The 23694-nt window shown below is 34.5% G+C and overlaps 5 protein-coding genes across 5 annotated transcripts; 3 read left to right on the top strand and 2 right to left on the bottom strand.

Moving 5' to 3' along the window:
- Positions 1-5788: 5788 nt before the first annotated feature.
- Positions 5789-7078, bottom strand: LOC129952077 (S-adenosylmethionine mitochondrial carrier protein homolog). The gene is made up of 4 exons (XM_056064506.1): positions 6828-7078; positions 6492-6758; positions 6013-6428; positions 5789-5953 (listed from the first exon to the last, which is right to left on the bottom strand). The coding sequence occupies exons 1-4, from the start codon at positions 6891-6893 to the stop codon at positions 5845-5847; spliced, it is 858 nt and encodes a 285-aa protein (XP_055920481.1). The 5' UTR covers positions 6894-7078; the 3' UTR covers positions 5789-5844.
- A 1007-nt stretch (positions 7079-8085) lies between these two features.
- Positions 8086-9133, top strand: LOC129950791 (myb-like protein X). The gene is made up of 2 exons (XM_056062709.1): positions 8086-8552; positions 9040-9133. The coding sequence occupies exons 1-2, from the start codon at positions 8086-8088 to the stop codon at positions 9131-9133; spliced, it is 561 nt and encodes a 186-aa protein (XP_055918684.1).
- A 2014-nt stretch (positions 9134-11147) lies between these two features.
- On the top strand, positions 11148-13308 carry LOC129952237 (kelch-like protein 5). The gene is made up of 2 exons (XM_056064730.1): positions 11148-11298; positions 11365-13308. Exon 2 carries the CDS (start codon positions 11387-11389, stop codon positions 13082-13084), a length of 1698 nt encoding a protein of 565 aa, XP_055920705.1. The 5' UTR covers positions 11148-11298; positions 11365-11386; the 3' UTR covers positions 13085-13308.
- A 2044-nt stretch (positions 13309-15352) lies between these two features.
- LOC129949963 (uncharacterized) lies at positions 15353-16705 on the top strand. The gene is made up of 3 exons (XM_056061712.1): positions 15353-15532; positions 15597-15782; positions 15839-16705. The coding sequence occupies exons 1-3, from the start codon at positions 15436-15438 to the stop codon at positions 16585-16587; spliced, it is 1032 nt and encodes a 343-aa protein (XP_055917687.1). The 5' UTR covers positions 15353-15435; the 3' UTR covers positions 16588-16705.
- LOC129949962 (putative nuclease HARBI1) lies at positions 16575-18101 on the bottom strand. Its single transcript, XM_056061711.1, has 4 exons — positions 17788-18101; positions 17583-17725; positions 17347-17524; positions 16575-17276 (listed from the first exon to the last, which is right to left on the bottom strand). The coding sequence occupies exons 1-4, from the start codon at positions 18025-18027 to the stop codon at positions 16614-16616; spliced, it is 1224 nt and encodes a 407-aa protein (XP_055917686.1). The 5' UTR covers positions 18028-18101; the 3' UTR covers positions 16575-16613.
- Positions 18102-23694: the final 5593 nt, after the last annotated feature.

The raw sequence follows: 23694 nt of genomic DNA on the forward strand, positions 1-23694 counted from the left end.
TTTGTGTCAAATCGGAAAAAGATGAACCTATCTTGACTTTGAAATATCTATTGGCTAGAAAACTGTCAATTATTTTAATTGTATTAAACGGAAAGTTGAGTGAGATCATTTTAAAAATAAGGCCGTCGTGCCAAACCGAATCAAATGCCCTTTTAAGGTCTAAGGAGCACATTACTGTACATTCCTTGTTTCTCAGATTTTCAAGTATAATGTTTTCAAGATACATGATGGCATGCTCGGAGGAATGATATTTTTTAAAGCCGAATTGAGTGTTAGGTATGATATTATTGTCTTCACAATGAACTTCTATTTGTTTAAAAATTGATCTTTCAAGTATTTTGCCGAGATTTGAAAGAAGTGAAATTGGTCTGAAATTTTCAACTTGATTGCAAGAACCTTTTTTCTTAATTGGCAGGAGAATAGCTTTTTTCCATGCCTTAGGAAAGTATGCATTATTTATGCAGTTGTTTATTAAAATTGTTAAGGGAGTTAAAATTGGATTTAGACATTGTTTGATGAAAAAGTTAGACAACTTATCCGGACCAGCTGATTTTTTATTATTTAAGTTCGAAATTGTAGATTTTATAAAATCGGTTGAAACAAATGAATTTGAAGAGACTTGATCTGAACGGTTAAAAGGTGAGAACGAGATAATTGATGAGTTAATATGAGATGCAAGGTAAGAATTTTTTAATGAAGCAATTTCAGAAGCGGCTGATGGATTAATTAATGAGTTTCTGTTACAGTATATTTCACCATAGAAGTTTTGAAAAGCAGCTGCTTTTTCAGAGTCTGTGGAAAGCTGGTTGTTCCTAAATAGAATTGGTAACTGCGAAGGATCTGAATTATTATGTCTTCCTGTTATTTTATTGATTTCCCTAAACACCATAGGAGATGGTCTTAGATTACGAAGCCTACTTTGAAGGTTATTGTTCAGATCAATTCTGATTTTATCTTTAATTATCTTGCTAAGGCATGAAATTCGGGAAGAGAGTTCGGTATAATTTGGGTTTATTCTATTTCCATTTGCATGAAATATCCGTTTAAGTTGTCTTTTCCAGATCTTTCTCATTTTCATAAGGTCAAGCGAGCTTGAACTGATATTCTTATAAGAACTCTTAATTGTTTGTTTTTTGGAGTGCTTCAACATACAAGCATTTAACGAATTTGCAAGATAATCGATATGGCTGTCAATATCTGCATTTGAAAGATTTACATCATTTGGAGGTAAGTTAGTATTTACTAACCTTTCAAGATCTCTGTTACAGTGAGTCCAATTTGTGAATTTGAATGATCTGGGGAGTTCATGCATGCTAGGGATAGGATTGAAGTTAATAATATGAATTACTAGTAACACTGAAAAGTGATCGGAGATAGCATCTAAAGTTATACAAGAAGAATTTTGAATTTGGATTGGGCTGGTAGTCAGGCTTGGAGAAGTTAAAAAGAAATCAATACATGATGATGACCTAGGGAAAGTTGGTTCACCAGGAGATGTAATATCAACATTAAATAGGTTATTCTGATACCAGTCGACTAAATTTTTGCCATTAAGGTTTGTGACTGTATCACCCCAAAGTGGGTGACGGGAGTTAAAATCACCGCCAATAATAAAATGGTTAAAATCTGAAATCGCACTAAACAAATCGTCCAAAGCCTGATGCAATGAATGTCCGATATTACCTGGAATATAAATCGAGACTAAAGCAATTTTGTCTACATGTCCGTTTCTGTCATTAGATTGAATACTTATAATTGTAGCTGAGATAATATTATTATTAAATGATATATTAGAGAAATTAATGGAGTCTTTAATAAGAATACCCGTTCCTACACCCGAGTCGTTTCTAATAAATTTGTAATTTTTGAAGTATTTTTTGTGTTTTGATTCTAAACGTGTTTCTTGAAGAAAAGCTACAGTTGGATTAATATCTTTCATAAGAAGGCTCAAATCCGAACATTTCTCATTGGAGACGAGCGAACTAAGGTTAATGGACAGCGCTTTTATATTCATGGTGAAAGATTCATGATAAAGTCGAGATATTTCCCCGCTTTATCTTTTTCGTCTAGGAGTTGATACTCCGACCAAAAAACTTTAACTTTTGCTATCAAAATGTTGATCGGCAAACCGAAAAGTTTTATAGATTCATTCATAAAATCACCGAATATAGATGAAGAACCTACTTTGGGAACAGATGTTTTGTTATTGGCAGGTTGGTTTGAAATGTTATTTTTAACCATATCTGCGTAAGAGATCTTTTGATTGTTGTTAAAAACAACAGAATTGACCTGAGCCACTCTTGAAAATTTAATTTTATTGCTAAGTGCAATTCTTTTTTCTTTATTTTTCATATATTGAATCCTTTTAGGGCAATTACTGTAATTAGCCGGATGACCAAAAATTTCACAGTTAACGCAGTATGGCTCTGAGAGGGAACCATCCTCATTTGCCTTAACTGAGCACGCCTCTGGATTATTGACATCGTGCGCAATATTACATTTTACACACCTTGGCTTATACGCACAATATCTTTTGCCATGACCAGGCCTTTGGCAGTTGTAACATTGTAATGGGCCCTCTCTTTTGAAAGAGTCCCACCAAACTCTGTGGTGAAGCACAAGTTTAATTTTTTTAAGTTTAGAAATATCAACATAGCTGCCGACAGTACACATGAAAATATCAAGGTCAAAGTTATTTTCTCTTGACCATTTAGTAGTAAAAGGTTTAATAAGAATAATATTTAAGGAATTATCTAATTTTAAAAGTTCCTCTCTTACCTCATTGGGGGGGTAGTAGCCCGTTAAGCCTTTCATCAGAATTGAAGGATTTCGCAAAGATTTAGGTGTAAATGAATAACCTTCTATTTTGTTATTCTCTTTGAAATTATTAAACAGAATGTTATGCAGGTTTACATTTTTAACTCGAATTGCCGAGTTTCCATGACCACGGTTGACGAGTTGCACTCTATTGAGATTCATTTCATCGGTGAAGTTTTCCATAAGATATTTATGAATTGCGATGGTCTTTAATCCCGAAACGTTGATGTATGGACACCATTTGTCTCCCTCAGGCTGATGGTTAATAACGTCACTAGGTGTTTCTTTATCTTCATCCTTGTCTTGGTTTTGAAGTAAAATAAATCGGTTGTTGTTGTTGATGTTCTCTGTGTTTGATTTTTTGGAAGAGGATGGCAAGTTGTTTTGTGCAGCTCTCTTTCTCCTTTCAACTACTTTTATAAAGCAGTCGTTGTCGTTTGCAAGCAATTGTTGCAACTTGTTCGATGCAACCAAACTATGATCCGTTACTTTGTCTGTAACGGTTGAATTAATATCCACTTTGGAATTTGGAGTTTCATCCATCATTATATTTTCTGAGGAAACAAAATTATTATAGCAACCCTCTACATTTGAGTAGATTTTATTAATATCCGCTTTATTAAGCAAATCTGATGGTTTTTTGGCCGCACCGCTCGAGCCAGCTATGCCCTTGTTAAATTTCGCGGGTGGCTTCTGCGGCCACCCTCCAGAGTCATTCATTTTTGGAGTGAAAAATGCCCGTCTTTTTTTACCACGAACCACCTTTATATAGGGAATACTATTATAAACAGCGGAGTTAGAGTTTGAAAAACTATTCTTGATTTTGGAATACACTTTTGCAAATTTTATTTAACTTTTAATTTACTTGAAATATAGAAATAGAAATATGTCACGAGAAACGAATGAATGCGACCGCACTGTTCGACGTTCGAAACAAGAATCCTCTGATTTGCGAATGGATTTGGAGTTAGTTTTGACACTTTTACTGAGAAAATTGAGAGTATAATTTTTATGATTCTTCATTATTTCATGGATTGTTTGCAAAATAGACAATGCAGTTGAAGGTACAATTATTTCGTACATCCATCTTCAAAATTCTATGGATGGAACTCCATCAACGCGCATTTGTAAAACATTTTAGATGCCTCATGGATGGAAGTGATAATAATTGGCTGCGTTCAAGCTCGTGTAGGATAGGGTATCTTGGATAGGTGAATTTTTAGAAACCTTGTTCAAAGAGTTGGTTAGCTGTATTGAGATAGCTGTCAGCAAATAAAAACAACTTTCAGCTGTTCAAAAAAAGCAGAGAAACATTTAAGCTTCGAAGTCAAAATTGTTGTAAGATAAAACATTTAATGGATAATTCAACTGATTCGTCGGACGATAATGAATTGATAAGTGCGTAAAAAAATAAGAGATAAACTTAACCTCTTAGCTCAATTGGAATTCTATACGATTAATAATTTGCATGTAAAATCCCTGGTTTTATACGATTTACGCTTAACAAAGATTGTCCTAGCAACAAATACAACTTCAACTAATATTTTGTATTTTTTTTGTTTAAATAAAAAAAAATAAATTGGGTGGCGCAACAGTCCGTTGTGAACCAGGGCCTAGTGACTTACAACTCGCAACCATTCCTGTGTGCGAGTTCTGTTGTCAGGAATGGAAGGGACCTACAATTTTAGGACGAATCCGAACGGCTAATTTGAGAAAGCACTTTTTCATGATAAGAATTACTCTTGAAGGAATTGTCAATTCCTCGCAAGAAGCAGTACCCGCGAAAATTATTTTTTTAGATTAAGGTGGCACAGGCAGGGATTGAACCCAAGACCCCTTGCATGACAGTCCAACGCACTAACCATCATGCCACGGGTACTACATTTTTTTTGTTTACCAACTAAATAAATTTTCAAGTTTCTTGAAATTCAACCATGTGTTGAATCAGCAGTTCTGTCAGATATCTACAGAAATTCTTGCAAACCTTTGGATTCCTTTTTTGACATCTCAGCTGTTTTTGATCAGCTGTTATTTTACACGTAAAACACTAACAAAAAGGTATCCGGATACCCTATACATATATCTGAGATTGAATGAAGCCATTGGGCAGTTTCAGACGACATAAGGGAGTTGAAAGTTAGGCAAGTTTCTACTATCTGATTGGCAAAAAAGTTGCCTTCCGATTAAGGCTAATTTAATGGAAAGTTATAGTCAAGAAAAATTTCCCTAACTATTAAGTCAAGTCTACTTCTATCAAAATGACAGTTGAATATGTTTTTTCATTCAAATGAAAACTGTACTTTATTACTTTATGATTTATTTATTTTCTGCATAACTGCAAGGGTTCCTCTTCCATTTAAAAAAGTAATGGTTCTTTAGAATACAAAAGACAAATCGGAATAGACTTGAGGAGTATTTTTTCTTTAGACAACAATGTATTTGGTAGTTCTTGTACTATACACTTAGAGTAGAGGATTGTGAAGTAAAGTCCTAAATTTAAAATTTATGACACTAGGAAACTAGTTGCCTTGGTCAAAATTTACGTTCAAAGAATGAAGTTGACTGCAAATGAAGTCCCTTATGTTGCCTGAACCTGCCCATTGTCTTCTTCTCTTGTAGACAAAAGAAGATGGCTACCGAAATTTAGCAACTGCATGAATAGTGTTTTTACAGAATTTTGTTTTTAATGCCAAAAGCCCAATTATAATTTATTAATAGCATATTTTATAAATCATAATTGTTTTGCCATACAAAAAAATTATGCTAATTTTTGACAAAAAGATAGCCTAATTTCCTATAAATAGCCTAAGCTTCCAATCCTAATTTAATTGTATGTAAATGTAAAACAGACTTAAAATTTGGGCTATTATGATCCATGATCCTGTGGGGCCTATATATTGTTTTTTTTTTTAATAAGATTCACCCTAACAACTTGATTTTTTTAGTATGAAAAAAAAAAAATAATTTAAAGTACATTTTTAAAAAGATGTGCTATGTTTATTTACATAAAGAGCATTTATATAAACATTATGTTCTGTCAAACTTAAGTATTCTTGATGTTAAATCATAGAAACCAAAGAATATTGCACCGCCCATAGTTATCCACATTACTCTGGGTAAAATTCCAGAAATTAACCTGAAATTTAAAAATAAGTTGTTCTGTCATTTTGTTTGTTTGTATCATGACCAACTTACCCCTTGAATCCTTTTTCTTTGTATACCGCTCTTAAAACGCTCCTCATGCCAAGTTTACGTCCGCTGACTTCATCAGCAAGCATTATTCTCGTTTTGGCTACATCCAAGGGTGTTGTCGCCGCAGCAGATATACCTCCAGCAATTGCTCCGCATATTGCTACCGATACTGGTGTCAATGGCAGACCGGTAAAATCTGACCAATTATGTTTCAGAAATTCCCACAATGGGAACTGTATAAGAGAGAAGGGAATTTCTCGACAAATAGTCGTGCCGAAACCTCGATAGAGGCCACGACGAATACCTTCAGTTTTATAAGCTGTCCAAAGGATATTCAAAGCAGTTCTTTCACATCGATTTGAAAGAGCCTGTCGACGTTGTTTAGCTATTTCAACTGGAACTCGAATAATACATGCAACCTAACATAAAGAAATTCTTTAAATGCTGAAATGCATAGAATTGGAAAACATTTATAAACATACAACTTCTGCAAATGAAGCCGATATCATATGAATGTAGGGCGAATTTGTATGCCCAGTTGCCGAGCTTAAATATTTCTTACATCCTTCGTAGGTACAAAAGAAGAGGGCAGCAGTTGGGGCACTTCCTGCTGCTGCTGGAGCTAACCCCTTATAAATTCCCCTGAAACCACCAGATCTCCAAAATCCATTCTCACTTTGGAGTCTTGTTTTGACTGTGTCTATGGGAAAGAGAGCCACATCTACTATAGCTCCAGCTACAGCACCTGACTTGCAAATATTTCACAAACATAATTTTTTATTTGAAATCAATTTTGGGGGCAAATTTATGAAACTCACAATAAGGGTACTGAAGAAATAAAACTTTACGTCCGTTGTTATTGCGGTGGAACTTTCTGTTTCCATTTTGTAATTCTCTATTATTTAACTTTTGGCAATACAAAAAATCAGTTTTATTAATAAATTAATTCGCTGGGTTTGTCATATTTTGTTTTAAACTTTTATGTTAAAGGAAACACTTCTTTTATTTATGAATGATTGAAAAAATTCGAAGAATGATCATTTGTTATGATATAAATTTTTGGTTATATGATTTTTGACATTCAATTGGGGTTGATAAGAAATAGCTCCGTTTAGATTACCGAGTTAAGGGGTGTGTCCCAGAGATAGATCTGAGTCAAATTACGTAAGCGTAAATGACACGCAAAATTTAGATTTCACCTAAAATGATCAGTGAATATTTTTGCCAAATTTTAATCTTCGTTTTTGTAATTGTTAAATTTTATTTGTTTAAAGTTTTCAAAAATTATAAGGAATTCATTTTTTCAGCAGAATCAGAAGTTTCGATGGTTGTTGATAATTGAGAATGTCAAACTGTGTTCACATTTCTGTTCAATAAGGTCTTGTAATTCATCATGAATAATTTGACATTTCGTAATTCTGGAAATGTTCTTGAATAAAATCAATTCTGGTTCCCGAAATTTAGAGAGCATTTTGTCAATTTTACGGTTTTTAGGAATAGACATCTTCTTGTAGTAACAAAAATTGACATACGCAAAGTGAATAGAATCCTCAAGCCATTATTGAACCATCAGTACACCCTTTAAAATGAACAGTTTGATGCGGTAACAGTGAATTAAAATTGACAGCAAATGGATTCATCAAGACAATGCAACTTGACACATAGCGCACTTAATTAACAATTTTGTACATTTTTTTAATTTAATGACAATTTTATTTCCAAAAGTGATCCTGATTGTTGGCTGCCTTGTTCGTACAACTTAACGCCTATAGATTACTTTGTATGTCAATTTTAGCATTTCTACCAAAGTAAATATTTCAAAAAATCACGCAGAATCCGCTTGCAAATCCCTCATCTAAGATTTTTACGTGGAACGTGCCCTTATATGAGTTTTGAATTTTTAAGTTAAATAAACAGACCAAATGCTTGACATTTGTGTTGTTGCACTGACATCTGACATACCATGCCCAAGTAAACAACAAAATACATAACCCACGTTTTCGCGTAACTTTTAATTTTAAAAATATAATATTTATATTTTGTTAAAAATCCAAAAAGTGGTTTATATTTATTTAAATGAACAAAAATCCCTTCAATAATCCCTTCCGACAAGGAAATGGGAATCAACAAGACAAATCTAAAAAAGAATCCGAATGGGGCAAAGTTAAATTCAATCCAATTTCTCGAGCTGCTGCAACAGAACGAGCAACACCTTGGGCACATTTCAAAAACGACCTCATCAACCAGCAGAGTAAAGGAACATCATTGGAAAACGATGCCAATGCTAAAGAAATCTTGAAGAAACGTGAAGAAAATTATAGAAAGAATCTGATTTTAAGCAAAAGAAAAGAACCAACACAATGGGAAGACTTTTCCAATGAAACTCAACCAGAGTCTTCATCGTCGTTGTCGAAGCAGAAAATAGAAAATAAGAAGACCAATAACAACAACAACAATGACAAAAACGGCCAGAAAAAGAAGAATTTTCAACAAATTTCAAGTAGTATAAATAATGTTGCATATAGGACAGATTTTGATTCAAAGTTATTGACATCAGGTCAAAATATGTACATTAAAAGATTAATAACAAAAAATTCTGCATTAAAAAACTCTGGCTCCCTTGAGAGGGCCGTGAAGGATTTAAAAGTTAATGGAGTCATAAGAAAAGCTAAAAATAAGCGTAAAAAGAAATAAATCAAAATTTAGAACAAAAAAGTGAAATATTGCTTTTATTTTGTATGTTATCTTCAATTATCAAGGTTTACTTAAGTCAACAGTCTTTGAAAATAAAACTTCACAACATTTGTTTGTGCTCCTCAAATGTTCTGTTCTGAGTTGGCATAAAACTGGAGGTCCTCTCTATTTTGGATTTTGTTCTCATTCTCATACAAGAAATGTTGAGAGTTGTAATCCTGCAGAGCCATCAAGTTATTAATAATGTTTCCGTAATGTAAGTTTCATTTTGTGAGGAAATCGTTTCATTTTATGCAAAATTTTAATTTTTCTAAAAGATTCTATTTAAATAATTAGGTGCACTCTAACCCTGAATTTGTGCCTCAAGGGTTTAGGCTACCCTAGAGGCCGACATATTGATTTCTGGCCAAATAGCGCACTTCCAAAGTAGACAATGATTATTGAGAGCGGCAGACTTGAAAAATTCAGTTTTAAAATAAAATCATCTGAAGTTTTGAGTATTAGCAAATCAGCAGTAGTTTTGCAATACGTAATAGGTACTTCAGTTTAACCCTGATCACAATTTTGAACTTTCTGTCAAGTATTGCTATTAGTTTTTTTTTTTACCGCTCATAAAGAATTTTGAATGTTTAACCCAACTCCATTAACTTCTCCCATTTTGATATTCAAAACTTTAAGATCAATATGTAGGGGTATCTAATTTTAAATTCTTCTCTTAAGGGAGCAGATTACACTGCTCGAAATATGTTGTTTTTTTTTAAGGCACAAACATAATAATCAAAATCTTTTCTACTAAGAACTGCACGACTGTCTGAGCATATAACAAAATTGTTGTTTAACTTTTTAGTCATTTTAGTTTCGGTTTCTAGGATCGCTGATGCCTCTGCGCTAAAAATAGACGCCATATTATCTAAAAAACCTATAGATGGCAATGATCCGTCTTCGTAAATTGATGCCAATGATGTTATTCGTTTTTTAGTTAATGTTAGTGGCAGTGGCATCACTGTCACTTATATCTTCGATTGCCAACTTTCAAGATACAAACTTCAGAAGAAATTTTAAAAGAAATTTGTAGTTTCTCATAAAATTTCTACTTTAAATAAAAATAATTCGAAACTGACAAATATAACTTGATTCTTTGTTTTTTTAATAAGCAACACGTTGTTCCAATAATAGGGCTTAATTTTTAGTGCTGATTTTGATTTCAATACATACCAAAAATAAGACGTTATAATCTCAAGACTACGAATTCATAATAAATCAAAAATTGCTTTTGTACCGTGTTGCGTTTTTATATTAAGAAACGTTTTACCATTACATGCTCAGCGTTCTTTTTAGGTTAATGTATGAAAGGTGAAGTTTTACAACTAAAGAGGAATTTACTTAGCCTCAGAAAGCTCGATATAATGTTTTTATGTTTTAGAAGTTGTATCACCCTACACAAACCATAGTTCGTGCAAATTCTTATCTTTAATTTCAGAAAAAAAATGGAAAAATGTTGGCTAGACTCGCATTGGCCTCTCGACGAGTTTCCCGAGCTCCAATTTCGTGGTCGCCCCTTAACCTAGTGCAAAACGTACGAATTCTACCGAATTCTTTTAATTTGGAATATGTATTCAAAAAGTATTTTATCAGATATTAGATAAAGAAACCCAACAAACTAATTTATACAAAATTTAAAGTCAGTCACTTAATTTTCTCACTTCTTGAAAATTGAGAAAATTCAAAGTTAAGACAAAAATTCTCAAGTTGATTTTAACTTCTAGTAAAGAAAATGGGCAGGTTGAGGCAACATAAGGGACTTCATTTGCAGTCAACTTCATTCTTCTAACGTTAATTTTGACCAAAGCAACTAGTTAGTTTTTCAAGTGTCATGAATTTTAAATACAGAACTTTACTTCGCAAACCTTTACTATAAGTTCATAGTAAAAAAAGTACCAAACCAAAAACTGACATTTGTATGGGTTCACGAGATGGTTCACAAGTATGTACTAGGCTTTAGGGAGATTTTTCTTGACTAACTTTCCAGTAAACTTTCCATTAGAGTAGCCTTAATCGGAACGTCATTTTTTGGCAGCTGGCCAATCAGATTCTATAAACTTGCATAACTTTCATGTCCCTTATGTCGTCTGAACGAAGAAACATAACCTTATATCTATCGCAACGAGCTTCAAATTATTGGCTTTCCTAAATGTTTAGTTGTTTTTGATATATTTATTCGTATTTTTTTTTTCTCATAAACCCAATTTACAACGTCCCTCAATTTGAATTTGATATCCGGCGCTTTTTAAATACACCCGGAAGTGCATTTGGGGAACCAACTTATTTCAGAATTCTTGAATTCTTCTTGTCTTTCTCAAAAATGCTTTGAATGCACTCCGTTTAAAATACAAAAACAAAATTAAACATCAAACTGACACCACCCAAAAGTGAAGCCACAAGCAAGATCTATAAACAACAGAAAAAACGAGAGCAGAACATTTATTATATTTATGTTTAGGTTTTTCCCCCAAAAGTAGGACAAACTCTGTTGTGCATCGTGATTGTATTCATTTAGTGACCTTTCTCAATAAAAAGACTGCATTCCAACGTTACGTGTGTTTTTCTTTTCTATTTTTCTGTCCGGGCGGGCGGCTAACTTTTATTTTTTTATTTTTCTAGTTAATAAACAAAATTAAAAATTATGTCCGATCAAAATTCAGCTCCACTCTCGGCATCCTCAGCTGCTTCCAATTCAACAAAAAACAAAACATTTACATGTGAGGTGCATGCGAAAAATATCTCCAAGAGGCTAAAGAATTTCTACGATGAAAAGGAATTTTTCGATATAGTTCTCATCGCCGGAATCGACAATTTCCGGACTCGAGCCCATCGGATTGTTCTCTCTGCATCGAGTGACTACTTTTTGGCCATGTTTAGGAGCAATCTCAAGGAGTCGGAATCCGATGAGATACAACTCGAGTCCTTGGATGGGCCAACTATGAAGCTTATCCTGGGATTTATGTACTCCGCCTCGATTGACTTGAGTTCGGATAATGTCGAGAACGTCCTGAGAGCTGCTGACTTCTTTCAAATGGAGACTCTCATTGCAGCGTGTTGTGACTTCATGGGTGAGCAGTTGGATGCGTGCAATTGTTTGGGTGTTGCATTGTTCGCCGAACAACATAACTATACAGGACTCTCGGAGAAAGCTTTTGCATTTGTGTCCACATACTTCGAAAGGGTGACCACTGAAATGGAGTTCTATCAATTGAGTGACGAGCAGGTTAGCCAATTTCTATCTAGTGACAATCTATGTGTAGCATCAGAGGAGAAGGTATTCCTAAGTCTTGTGGCATGGGTTGACCATGACAAGGCAAATCGGGAGCAACTTTTGTTCAGTCTTCTGCCACACATTCGTTTTACGTTTCTTAAGCCGAAATTCATCATCGAAAATAGTGATTCAGTGTGTCAGACAATCGAGTGCAACGAACTTATAAGATCCTGGCTCAAGTGGCATTTGTCGCCCGAGTCACGATCTCTCTTTCCTACCGATTATTCCGCCCCAAGAAAATCACTCATCGATTTGGTGCTCTTGAGTGGTTATGAGACAGACGAATTTGAATTCCAGACGTTTAATTTGGCTCTAAACCAATGGTCCCGAGCGGATTGGCCTCGTCCACCTAAATTGATAGCTGGGTGTGGGGCAATAATTGTGAATAAGAAACTAATTTTGGCGGGAGGAGAAATCGATGGCCATCCAGCAGATGGAGTTGATTGTTTGGATTTGCAGACGATGGAATGGAGTGAGATGCCTAAAATGAACGAACCACGTCGTTGGCCGGATATGTGCGTCATCAATGGACAATTATACGTTGTCGGAGGTACCCAGTGGTGTTCGATGGAGCGGTATAACTTTGCCACCCGTCAATGGGAAGATTTGGCGCCATTGCCTATAACATCAGACACTGGACTGGAAATCGCCACTCTAAACGGTCTGTTGTATGTCGCGATGAGTGGAAATTGTCGTTTGCATTGCTATGATCCAACAACCGATGAGTGGACTCTGAAAGCTTCAAAGTATGTGAAGTTGAAAAACATTGGTATGACAGCTGTTAAGGGATACATATATGTTGTTGGAGGACTGTATCATGAGGAGAAGACAGCTCTAGTCGAGCGCTATGACCCAACAACCAATACCTGGACAGTGGGTAGTTCGTTGCGACTAGAGCGGTCGCATATAAAATGTGCAGCTTTTAATGACCGACTAATTGCCTGCGGAGGATTTGATGGGAATGAAGGTTTGAATTTGGTCGAGGAATATAATCCGGATACTAATGAGTGGAAGACTTTGGGTTCAACGTTGCCACATGACTTGTACAATATTCTGATGGTTATGTAAAGGATTTTTGTATGGTAGTTACTCAGAGAGAACTTTTACTTTATGTTTGCTTCCGGTCGAATATTTTTTCATTTGAAAAATTAGATATCTAAATGCTTCACAAAAGAAAGTTCTTAAAACGGTTGGGTATGTAAATAAGTTTACGTAGTTTTTAATTGAGTTCGTGTAAATATAAAAAAAATAAAAGAGAACTCCGAAAGCTCTAACATTACGCTTAAAAATTATTTTGATATGTTTTTTATTTAATTGCATTTTCTTTTTGATTGTCGTTTGATTTCAAACTGTTCTTTTTAGGATCATGATAAATTCAAAAAAATTTGATTTCCAAATTCAATATAAAATTTTATAAGGCTGGCATTGTCGAAAAAGGATACCGGTTTTTATTGGATAAAATATTTGACATTCTTGTCCTTCAGATTTTCGTGAGCTCTTAAAATGTTGGATTTTTGGGAACTTTGGTTTTCTGCATTTTGAATTTTTGGGATTTTCAATGCTAAGGATTTTGATGCTGGGATTTAATGTTATATTAAATATTCTATTTTCAGTCACAACTTCCGTACATAGTGCTCCTTGAGTTTCGGAGGAATGCGATACAAATTTAAATTTTCATAATTTCGGGACTTCTTCCAGGGACCGTGCATCGTTCCTCGCGTTTATGTTTATGTGCAAAATTAATACGTATTGGGTTTTCCATGGGTAAAATTAATCTATTTATTCTTGTTTAGATCTGTCAAAACAGATCCATGGGTAAAAATAAATTGATTTATTTTTGATTTAAGATAAAATCTGGGGATCTCTATTTTTAGGCAAATTTGCCCTCATTCGAATACTAATTCAATTAAAAAAACTGCTTAGCTGGAAATAGGCTATGGAAGGAAACAAATGTTTAAATTTTATTGACATTTCTATCTTATCAAAAATCTTTTTGAATCCTTCCACAATTTAATCATCCAATTCTTTTTGAGGTATCAAATATTTTTTTTTAAATATTATTATCTTTAACTAATTTTCAACTTGCCACTTTTTCCAAACGTATTTTACTAAATTAAGGCCTTAGCATGCCCTTTAATTTGGAATTATTCAATTTTAAAATGGGCTCCCAAGCCACAAAAATTATGTCTCGAAATATTATGTGTGAAAGAAAACGTCAAGTACTCGGTTTTAATTTTTTTCAACTTGTTGACTTAAAGTTTAAAATGTATCATATGGGGTTTTCCATTGGTAAATTCAGATGTCCATAAAAAATTGATTTTTTTTTTGTCGTGACGAATGGAATATGTTTGGGTGCACTTCATGCAGTAGAGCGGTCTTATTTCCAGGTAAAGCCTAGTACATACTTCCTCGTGAAGTGAACGTTCGCCAGTGGAGAAAGTGAACTTTTGACATTGCTCACTGGTACACACTTGTGAGTACACGTTGTGAACATTTGAAACTAAATGTCAAAGCTTCACCAACAGTTCCCGTACATTTTGCACGTGAATTGCCCGTGAACGAAAACTCTCCACTTTGTTCTCCACTCAGCTTCACGAGCAAGTTCACGGGTGAACCAAAAACTGAAATTTGTATGGGTTCACGAGATGGTTCACAAGTATGTACTAGGCTTAAGCATTTTCATATAAGTGAATTAGTATTAGTGCAAATAGGAATAAATCTGCTGAAATATCTTAAATCAAGAATAAATCAATTTGTTTTGTCTTATGGAATGCAAAAACACATCTAGATAAAAATTAATTGATTTATTTTACCCATGGAAAACCTGATTACAAAATACATTCTCTATATAGTTAATTTATTATGAACAATTATCTGACCTAATACTTAAGCAGGTTTTTTATTTTCCACTTAAGAAGTGCGTTATTTAGCCACAATCTCATGCATCAAAAACTTCTACGTATTTTTAAGGCAGATGCTTGCATAATTTAAATCAATTCATTGGAACATTATAATTACAAAAGCTATTAGTTCGACCCTAGACGTTTAAAAATAGAAGACGTCACAGCAAACACGCTGCATATCCGTCATTTTGAAATAAGCCTCTTTAAAAAATAATGTCTAATAATATCGTATTTCTGTAATTTTGATTTATGTTCCGGTACTTCTAAAAATTTCTAGAAGCTTATTTTTCTCAGATCTACCTCATAATTATTTGAATAACGAAAAATAACTTCTTGGTGTGAAATGGGTCTAATGTTGAATGGATGCAAACTGATCTTCATAATCAATCAAAAGAATTGTCAAAATTTGAACGCTGCTGCAGCTGTCTGTTTTGACATTTCGTTTTGAGATTGAATTTGGTTTGGTAATGTTGTTTGTTGATGAAAAATTGAAAATCAAAATATTAACAAAAATTAATGGAAGAAGTTGATTTAAAAAATTTCCAAGTAGTAAAAAATGAAGAGGGAGTTGTATTCATTGACAAGACAAACGTTATGCTTCAAAATGCTTCAAGTAAGTAAAAATCAGCTGAACCCCTATCCACAGCTTTCCAACTCTTCTTATTTTTGTATTGTAGCTGGAGAAGTTTTAACGACATCCTTTGATAATGTATCTTCATTCTATGGTCTAGACAGTCATTCATCGGATGCACCAATGGCACCTGGTGAAGACGATAACTACCAAGAGTATTCACCAGAAGCCAGTTTAAAAGAATCCCCAGAAGATAGTTTCGATGATGAAGCGATGCCAGAAGATACACCAAGTAAGAAGCACATCATTCTGTTAGTCAAACACTTTTTTATCAAATCTGTATTTAAGGTGCAGTTTCATCTCGACCTCCAATCAAATGGGGACATGAAGAGACTAAATTTCTGCTCCAACTCTACTCAAAACTGATAACTTGTGTGGGCCCAGATAAAAAGTTTCGCACAAAGAAACTAATGTGGGCTCACTTAGCAACGCTAATTCAACGGAAGTTTAAGATCTCCCCCAATGCCACACAAGTTGAAACTCGCTACAAATGTGTGTCGAAACGTACAAAAAAGCCAAATTTGATGATTCCCATCGACAAAAATGTTCGCAAAGAAATTGCCTATAGCAACGAAAGGTTCGCCAAATGCGATCAAGAGGATCCCATTGGGATAGAAACTGTGATGTCGCAGGGCAGAATTTTCATGCTACCTCGGGAGCCGGTAGTCAGTTTGCCACCGCCTGCTCCCTCCACTTTATTGAAAATGATCCCAGAACCTCCGGAACAAGATGAACAAGATATCCTAGAAGGGGACAATACACAAAATCCAGTTCGTAGGAATAGAAAACCACCTCAAGTTGTGATGTTTGAAAAATATCTACAACAAAAAGCGGAGTTTTATGAAAGACGAGAAGCCAAAACCGACGAAAGAGCCCGAAAAAAAGCTGAGCGGGAGAAGGAAAAAGAAAGACACAAACAACAAAGAGAAAAGGAGAAGATTGAACGAGAAAAAGAGAAGGAACTGATGAAGCAACAGAGGCATTTAGAAAAAATGAAGCTTCTCAGAGAAATACTGAATAAAAGCTTTAAAAAATAATTTGTTTGATTTTTAGTTAATTTTATTCAAAGACCTTGTGTTATCTCATATCGTTTCATTTGTCCATTATGAAGGGACATGCTTTCCAATATAGATGGCTCCTCCTCTTTCACAAAAACTGCTTCTTTTTGATCCTCATTTGCAATAGTTGTTGCTTTGTTTTCTTGGATCCAAATGTCTCCTTTTTCTATACAAATATTATGCAGAACACAACATCCAAGGACAAACTTCGACATTCGTGATACAGTGAAGAAATCTAAGTGTGTCAACTGTCTGAACCGTTCCTTTAGCAGTCCAAAAGTATTATCAATTGTCTGAAAGGTTTGTGAATGTTTCTTGTTAAATTTTTCTTGCTGAATACTTAGATGATCATATCCATCTCGATAGGGGTTAAGCAAATACTCCCTCAAGGGATAAGCATTATCACCTAGCAGATGGTATTTTTTACCACAAATTTTTGGCAAGTCCTTTGATATATTAGACATTTGGAAAACTTGATAGTCGTGAATTTTACTCGAAGCTCCAACATAGACATCTAGAAACTTTTTATCTGCATCGCATATGGCTTGAAGAGTGATTGAAAGTTGACCGGCGCTGTTCTCATAAATTGAACGATCTTTTTTCGCTGGATTTCTAATGCACACTGAACAGCAATCGATGCAGCCTAAAACGTTTGGAAGTCCTGCAATCTGTATTGAAGTTATTTATTGAAGACATTTGCAAAGAAAGTAGGTATGGGCTACAAGAAATAATCATTACCTGAGCAAATGCTTTACTTTTTTCATCTTTCTCTGAATTACTTGATGGCATTCGAATGTGTTGTTTTGACAAGTCGAACAGAAATTCTAAAAAGGCCGTTTGATGTCTATAGGCACTTGAGAGTGATACATTAAATAATTGTGCAACTTCCCGGTATGTATTTTTGTTTGCAGCAAACCTTCAAAACAGAGTGTTTCCCTTATACTTATAAATTAAACGGAAAAACTTGGACTTACCACAAAAATGATAGACACTGAGACTCAGCAGTCGACTCCTTTCTACCGCCACATTTAACTTTTCGTCGGTAGTGTTTTGAATTGCAATACTGTTGAGTTAAAGTCGAGGCAGTTTGTCTTGAAACTCTAAAATATTTATGAAACTGTGAGAATAAAAGAATAATTTAATTATGTCCATAGTATATATCCAAAGCTCTGAAAAGACCTCCTCATCTGAATAATTTCCAACAACATCTCTAACAAAATTTTTAACCGATTGTCTCTCAAATGAGTAGTATAATTTTTGAAGTTCAAAGAAGTCTTCATCGGAGAATGTGTCCATGAAACTTTGTTCGGAGGAAAATGATGAAGAAGACGATGATGATGAGGATGAAGATGTGGATGATGAGGACGACGAGGATGACGATGACATCAGTTCATTAATAAGAAGGAAGTCCACTTCCATTATAATAATTTACTAATTTAATTCTTAATGTTTAAATTTGTTTAATAAGCAAAACCTGAAGTTTGTTTACTTTGCCACCAATAATATTGGAGATGAATTATATAGATAGATAATTGAAACTTCAACTGCCAGTTTTTGTTTGTTGACAAACTACTTAACAGCTGATGCAATAAACAAGCAAACACATCTCATCGTTTTTCACCACGGCGGATGTGGGATAATTTTGCCGGTAATATTTAAAAATTGTCAGTTATTTTTTAAATCTCACGAAAAAGGATACAAATATTGAATTTTAAAGAATTTACTGATGAATACAATGCGAAAAGTTAAAGGACGGTCATACTCTTCGGTAATGCTGTAGTCCAGATTGAGCAATTGTTGATACATTCCATAATAGAACTTTAACCATTTCCGGCGGCTACTATAGTTACAGTTGGTTTGGAGGAGTGTCATTTTACACACTGTTTATTTTTGGTCTAATTAAATAAGAAAAATGATAAAATGGGAAATCTTTTATAGTTTTCCGGAACGTTTTTGTAACGTTCACCAAAATTAGTAAAACAAAATTTAAATGAAAGGAAAATGGGCAAATATATCTGGGACTTGATCTTCCTAGTTGGTTTTGATGGTCATCATTCAATCCGACTCCAAAATTACTTTGCTACCTAAGGTTCTAAAGATTTTAGCTTATAAATACATACAGTTGCGGTCCAAAAAATTGCACAACGATGTAATTTGTTACATTTTCAACGAATAATATAAATGTTGTACACTTTTAATCACCATTACTAATACTACCGTTCTATTGTTGTTTGAAAATATTCTCTTTTCGAGTATTTTCCATTAACAAAAAAAAGGCAGATTTGATTTAAGTAGTTTTATTTTGTTAAATTAAAGCAGTCAAAATAATAGCACTGATGAGAGTACTCCTTTTATTTGGGTCGTGAAAAACATTGTACGCATGAAGATAGAAAAACCATTAAAAATATGATATCCAATGGGAAAACTTATTCGGAAATGAGGCAAATCCTCGGGTGTTCAAATAAAAACATCCGCAATGCCTTAAGATTTACTGTAAAATCGGAAACACGTGGGCGGAAGCGAGCAATGTCCTCGCTAATGGTGAAGCGATTGATTCGACAGAGCAAAAAGGAACCGTTTTTACCAGCTACGGAGCTGAAAGTCGTGTTGAATGTGACAGCAAGTGTAGAAACAGTGCGCAGGTGATTAATTGATACCGGTGTATATGCCCGCAGTCCAAGATAGGTACCTGTCCTGACAAAAAAACATGTGACCAAACGGATGCAATTCACCCAGCCCATGTAGAATGGCCCATAACGAAGTGGAGGAATGTTCTATGGATAGATGAGACCAAAATTGTTTTGTTTGGTGGAAAAGGATCGCGGTCATACGTGAGAAGGCCCCAACATGCTGAATTCAACCCAAAATATACGACAAAAACAATCTAACTTGGCGGATCTAGCATTATGATATGGGGCTGTTTCTACTACGGTGTTGGTCCTTTATACTGTATAAATGGTATAATGAATCAGCACCTGAATGTAAAAATACTTTATGAAGAGATGTTGCCCTATGCGTCTGAAGATATGCCTGCAAATTGGACAAAAATTAGTTTCGGGATAACCGTGTGGAAGTTATGGAGTGGCCTGCACAGTCTCCAAACTTGAACCCAATTGAAAATCTTTGGGCTGACGTAAAGACGGAAGTGTCTCGGTGCAGGCCAAGCAATAATAATGAACTTTGTGCTGCTGTCAACACTTTCTGGAAATCGATTCCTGTTGAAGAGGCCTTGTACTGCAGTCATTGCAAATAAAGGAAACTCAACCAAATATTAATTATGACTAATTTTAAAACAGATTAAAAATAAATATTAAATATTATAAGAAATAAACATTTTTTTTTATTTTCAACGATGTTTTTATGATGCGACGTTATTTTTTTGACTGGCAAAATTTAAAAATGCTTTGGAAAGTTACGAAATGGACTGCATTTTATTTTCATTTTCTGTATAATTATTTAAAGAACTGATGAGGTTATTAGTCTAACAGTATATTATCATATAACTTCTATTAATTAAGTTTTTCTGCCCCATAAACTTTTTGATGCGTTGTAGTGCAAAACTTATTTTTCAAAACCATGAAAGAATCAAATTCAAGGTTTCACATCTTTGTCACATGAAGACTCAGAAGTCATAACTAATCAGAATTTCAAAAAATTAATTAAATTAGAGCAGTTATGAAGTGGACTACAAATTCTTTACCAGGCATCCTGAATAAGATTTTCAAAACGATTTTAAATTTTAATTCAAAAGATGACAGCTTCAAAAATTCTCAGGTGCCCCCAATAGTGGTATATTCAAAATGAAAAACCTAATTTGAAATCTCTTTACTTGTCATTGCATTTTAAATGGAGTATATTTAGAAAATCGGACGCAATTTGTTTATAAATTAGAGAACAAGATTCGAATTCAGGACAACAAATTCGTTAGAAAAAGCATTGTATAAGACGAATTTTGTTAACTAGTTAACCTCTTGATATTAAACTGATTTTTTAAACGGACAATTAACAGAAACAATAATTTATTGAAGTCCCACCATGATATGAAGACAGTTCAAACTGGTGCTTACATAGAACTATTTACGGTTTTAAAGAAGCAACAAGGTAGGGGTTTTTTTGCATCGGTAAAATAAATCAATTTATTTTTGATTTAAATCTGTCAAAGCACAAATTTTCCCTGTTTTAGGATTTCACGAGGCAAAACAAATTGATTTATCTTTTATTTCAGATCAAATCTGCAGATCTGTATTTTTTGGCAATAATACTTTTCAATAATACTAAACAAAAAATAATGTTTAAATCAAAATATGACAGCTATACCTCACTTGTTAACACATTTAGAAAGTTACACTTAACAATGATAGTTAAGCAAAATAATTGCAATCGTGTTTCATACACCACCAAAAAAAATCAATTTTTGAAGGAAATCTGAATTTATCCATGGAAAACGCCATTACATTTCCCTAAAGAATTGATTGTTTTTCAGTGCGCATGGAACACGATTGGATTTGTTCTTTTTCTTTTTGTTATTGTAACTTCGTGGTAAATATGCCGAATTCAAATCTTCAGATCTGATCTTGTATAAAAAAATGATTCAGATTAATTTATTTTGTGTCACAAATCTCCTTGAAATCTCACAGATTTATACTACGTTTCCACCGGGCACTAAACCGAGATTTAGCTAGATTTGTCACAAATCTCCTTGAAATCTCACAGATTTACAATAGAAATTTTAATCTCTTCCTAATGAAGATTCAAATAAAACTCATTGAAATCTACTTGGAAACATTAGTTTGTCAAATCAAACAAACTTTTGTTTCGGAGAATAATTGTTGAACCGACAATAAACAATAAACAACTCAAAAACGAAAACGAAAGTAATCAGAAACGAAATAAAATGTAAGGATACAAAATTAATAAATACATAGGTACAAGAATAAAATAAAACTAAGTACGATTGGTTGTTATGACAACGTCAAATTAATCTCCTTTTCTTTGGTGGAAACACTTCATGATTTATTTTAAATCATTTGCCTTAAATCTCGGATTATTTTTTGGTGGAAACGTACTATTACCCATTAAAAACCCCTTTTGAATACCATAAATCTAGAGTTTTAGAAGAACTGGTAATTTTACCAAATAACCAATAAAATAATCTTTAATTTTGAATTAATTTAAGAAAACCGATGGACAATATGTCACAAACTAAATTTTGGACAGAATTCCTTCTGTCGGAAAGGAAGATAAAAGAAACTAAAAATAAATTCGTTTAACAAACATAATAAAGTGTTATCTCGGATTGTCCAACATCACCGACATTTTGAACGTACATGGTGCTCAAAAATTTCCCTCGAAATACTGACATCTTAGCAAAAAAAGGTGCTACAACTTTACTAGTAGAAACTAACTGTTAGCAAAAGTTAGTTGCCTGGGCCCATAACCTGTATGGAAAAGTTATGTTATTTTAAGTTACATAAGTTATGGTAGGCATAAATATTACTTTGAAATTGTAACCAAAAGCGTTTTAAAGTTTAAGAAAAATGAATGCTTATTAGGTCCATAACATCGTTGGGAATACAGAAATATCCAGTTGTAGGTTAATTAATATTCATAAGGAAAGTCTTGGCCACATATTGACTTAATGTGAAGTACACTACACATGCACCAAAAGAGAAAACACTTTACAAGGTAATGGAAGGGTTTCATTAAGTTTTAAAACAAGGCACAACAGATCTTATAAAAATCTTATTTATTCATTCGTTACTTCTTTAAGTTGGCGCTACAGTCCTGTGTGAACTAGGGCCTTATCCAACAAACTCCTCCATCTTGCTCGGTCCCTAGGTAGATGTCTCCAGTTTCGCGCTCCAAGTTGGGTGATCCGCGCCACCTGATCCGCGGTCTTTCTCTACTGCGCTGTCCTGTGGGTGTGGATTCGAAGACTTTCCGGGCCGGAGCATTGGTTTCCATGCGCTCTTCGTGACCCAGCCATCTTAGTCGTTGGACTTTTACCCTTCTGGCTAAGTCTACGTCGCTGTACAGCCCGAACAGCTCGTCGTTCCACCTTCTCCTCCACTCCCCTTCGATGCATACGGGACCGTAGATCACACGAAGAACTTTTCTCTCAAAGCGACCCAATGTGCTTTCATCCGCTTTTGTCATGGTCCATGCTTCTGCACCGTATAGCAGGACGGGGATGATAAGGGTCTTATGTAGCAACACTTTGGTCCCTCGAGAGAGGACTTTACCACTCAATTGCTTTTTTAGTCCAAAGAAACAGAGGTTAGCAAGAGTTATTCTGCGTTTGATCTCAGCGCTGGTGTTGTTTTCTGCGTTTACAGCGGAGCCTAGGTAGACGAAGTCCTTGACTACCTCAAAGTTACGTCTGTCGATTGTGACGTTTTGACCAAGACGTCGGTGTTGTATGTCCTTTCTAGACGACAGCATGTACTTTGTTTTGCCCTCATTAACCCTTAAACCCATTTTTGTCGCCTCTGCCTCAATACTCACAAAAGCCCCATTGACATCACGCTGAGTTCTTCCGATTGTGTCAATGTCATCAGAATATGCCAGTAATTGGACAGACTTTTAAAAGAAAGTGCCTCTAGTGTTGACGTGTGAGCTCTGCACTATTTAAAAAAAAGCACGATGTTAAAAAAATCGCATGACAGCGCATCACCTTGTCTAAAAACCTTTTTTGACATCGAAAGGTTCTGTTAAGTTGTTTCCAACCTTTATGGAGCAGCGTGAATTCTCCATGGTCAACCTGCACAAACGGACGAGTTTGGCGGGGATGCCAAAACTAGACATGGCTCTATACAGCTCGTCCCTGTAGATGCTGTCATATGCGGCCTTGAAATCGATGAAATGATGGTGGGTGTCGATTTGGTGTTCTTGGGTTTTTACCAGGATCTGCCGTAATGTGAATATTTAATAGACTGTAGACTTTCCTGGTCTAAAACCACACTGATAAGGACCTATCAGGTTGTTGACGATGGGCCTTAGAAGTTCACATATTACGGCAGAAAAGATTTCATAGGCAATGTTAAGTAGACTGATTCCTCTATAGTTTGTGCAGTTTAGAGGGTCTCC

The sequence above is a fragment of the Eupeodes corollae genome, chromosome 3, assembly GCF_945859685.1.
Source record: "Eupeodes corollae chromosome 3, idEupCoro1.1, whole genome shotgun sequence".
Taxonomy (NCBI): domain Eukaryota; kingdom Metazoa; phylum Arthropoda; class Insecta; order Diptera; family Syrphidae; genus Eupeodes; species Eupeodes corollae.

What these genes read in the sequence shown, in the direction of transcription:
- LOC129952077 (XM_056064506.1), bottom strand. Translation starts at nt 6,893, where the DNA reads ATGGAAACAGAAAGTTCCACCGCAATAACAACGGACGTAAAGTTTTAT. An exon ending in ATTTCTTCAGTACCCTTATT is followed by an intron (nt 6,759 to 6,827) that starts GTGAGTTTCATA and finishes AATATTTGCAAG; the next exon opens with TCAGGTGCTGTAGCTGGAGC. An exon ending in CGGCTTCATTTGCAGAAGTT is followed by an intron (nt 6,429 to 6,491) that starts GTATGTTTATAA and finishes TCTTTATGTTAG; the next exon opens with GTTGCATGTATTATTCGAGT.
- LOC129950791 (XM_056062709.1), top strand. Translation starts at nt 8,086, where the DNA reads ATGAACAAAAATCCCTTCAATAATCCCTTCCGACAAGGAAATGGGAAT. An exon ending in AGGACAGATTTTGATTCAAA is followed by an intron (nt 8,553 to 9,039) that starts GTTATTGACATC and finishes TTAAATAATTAG; the next exon opens with GTGCACTCTAACCCTGAATT.
- LOC129952237 (XM_056064730.1), top strand. Translation starts at nt 11,387, where the DNA reads ATGTCCGATCAAAATTCAGCTCCACTCTCGGCATCCTCAGCTGCTTCC.
- LOC129949963 (XM_056061712.1), top strand. Translation starts at nt 15,436, where the DNA reads ATGGAAGAAGTTGATTTAAAAAATTTCCAAGTAGTAAAAAATGAAGAG. An exon ending in TATGCTTCAAAATGCTTCAA is followed by an intron (nt 15,533 to 15,596) that starts GTAAGTAAAAAT and finishes TTTGTATTGTAG; the next exon opens with CTGGAGAAGTTTTAACGACA. An exon ending in GATGCCAGAAGATACACCAA is followed by an intron (nt 15,783 to 15,838) that starts GTAAGAAGCACA and finishes TCTGTATTTAAG; the next exon opens with GTGCAGTTTCATCTCGACCT.
- LOC129949962 (XM_056061711.1), bottom strand. Translation starts at nt 18,027, where the DNA reads ATGGAAGTGGACTTCCTTCTTATTAATGAACTGATGTCATCGTCATCC. An exon ending in GAAATTATTCAGATGAGGAG is followed by an intron (nt 17,726 to 17,787) that starts GTCTTTTCAGAG and finishes TTATTCTCACAG; the next exon opens with TTTCATAAATATTTTAGAGT. An exon ending in AAAGTAAAGCATTTGCTCAG is followed by an intron (nt 17,277 to 17,346) that starts GTAATGATTATT and finishes ACTTCAATACAG; the next exon opens with ATTGCAGGACTTCCAAACGT.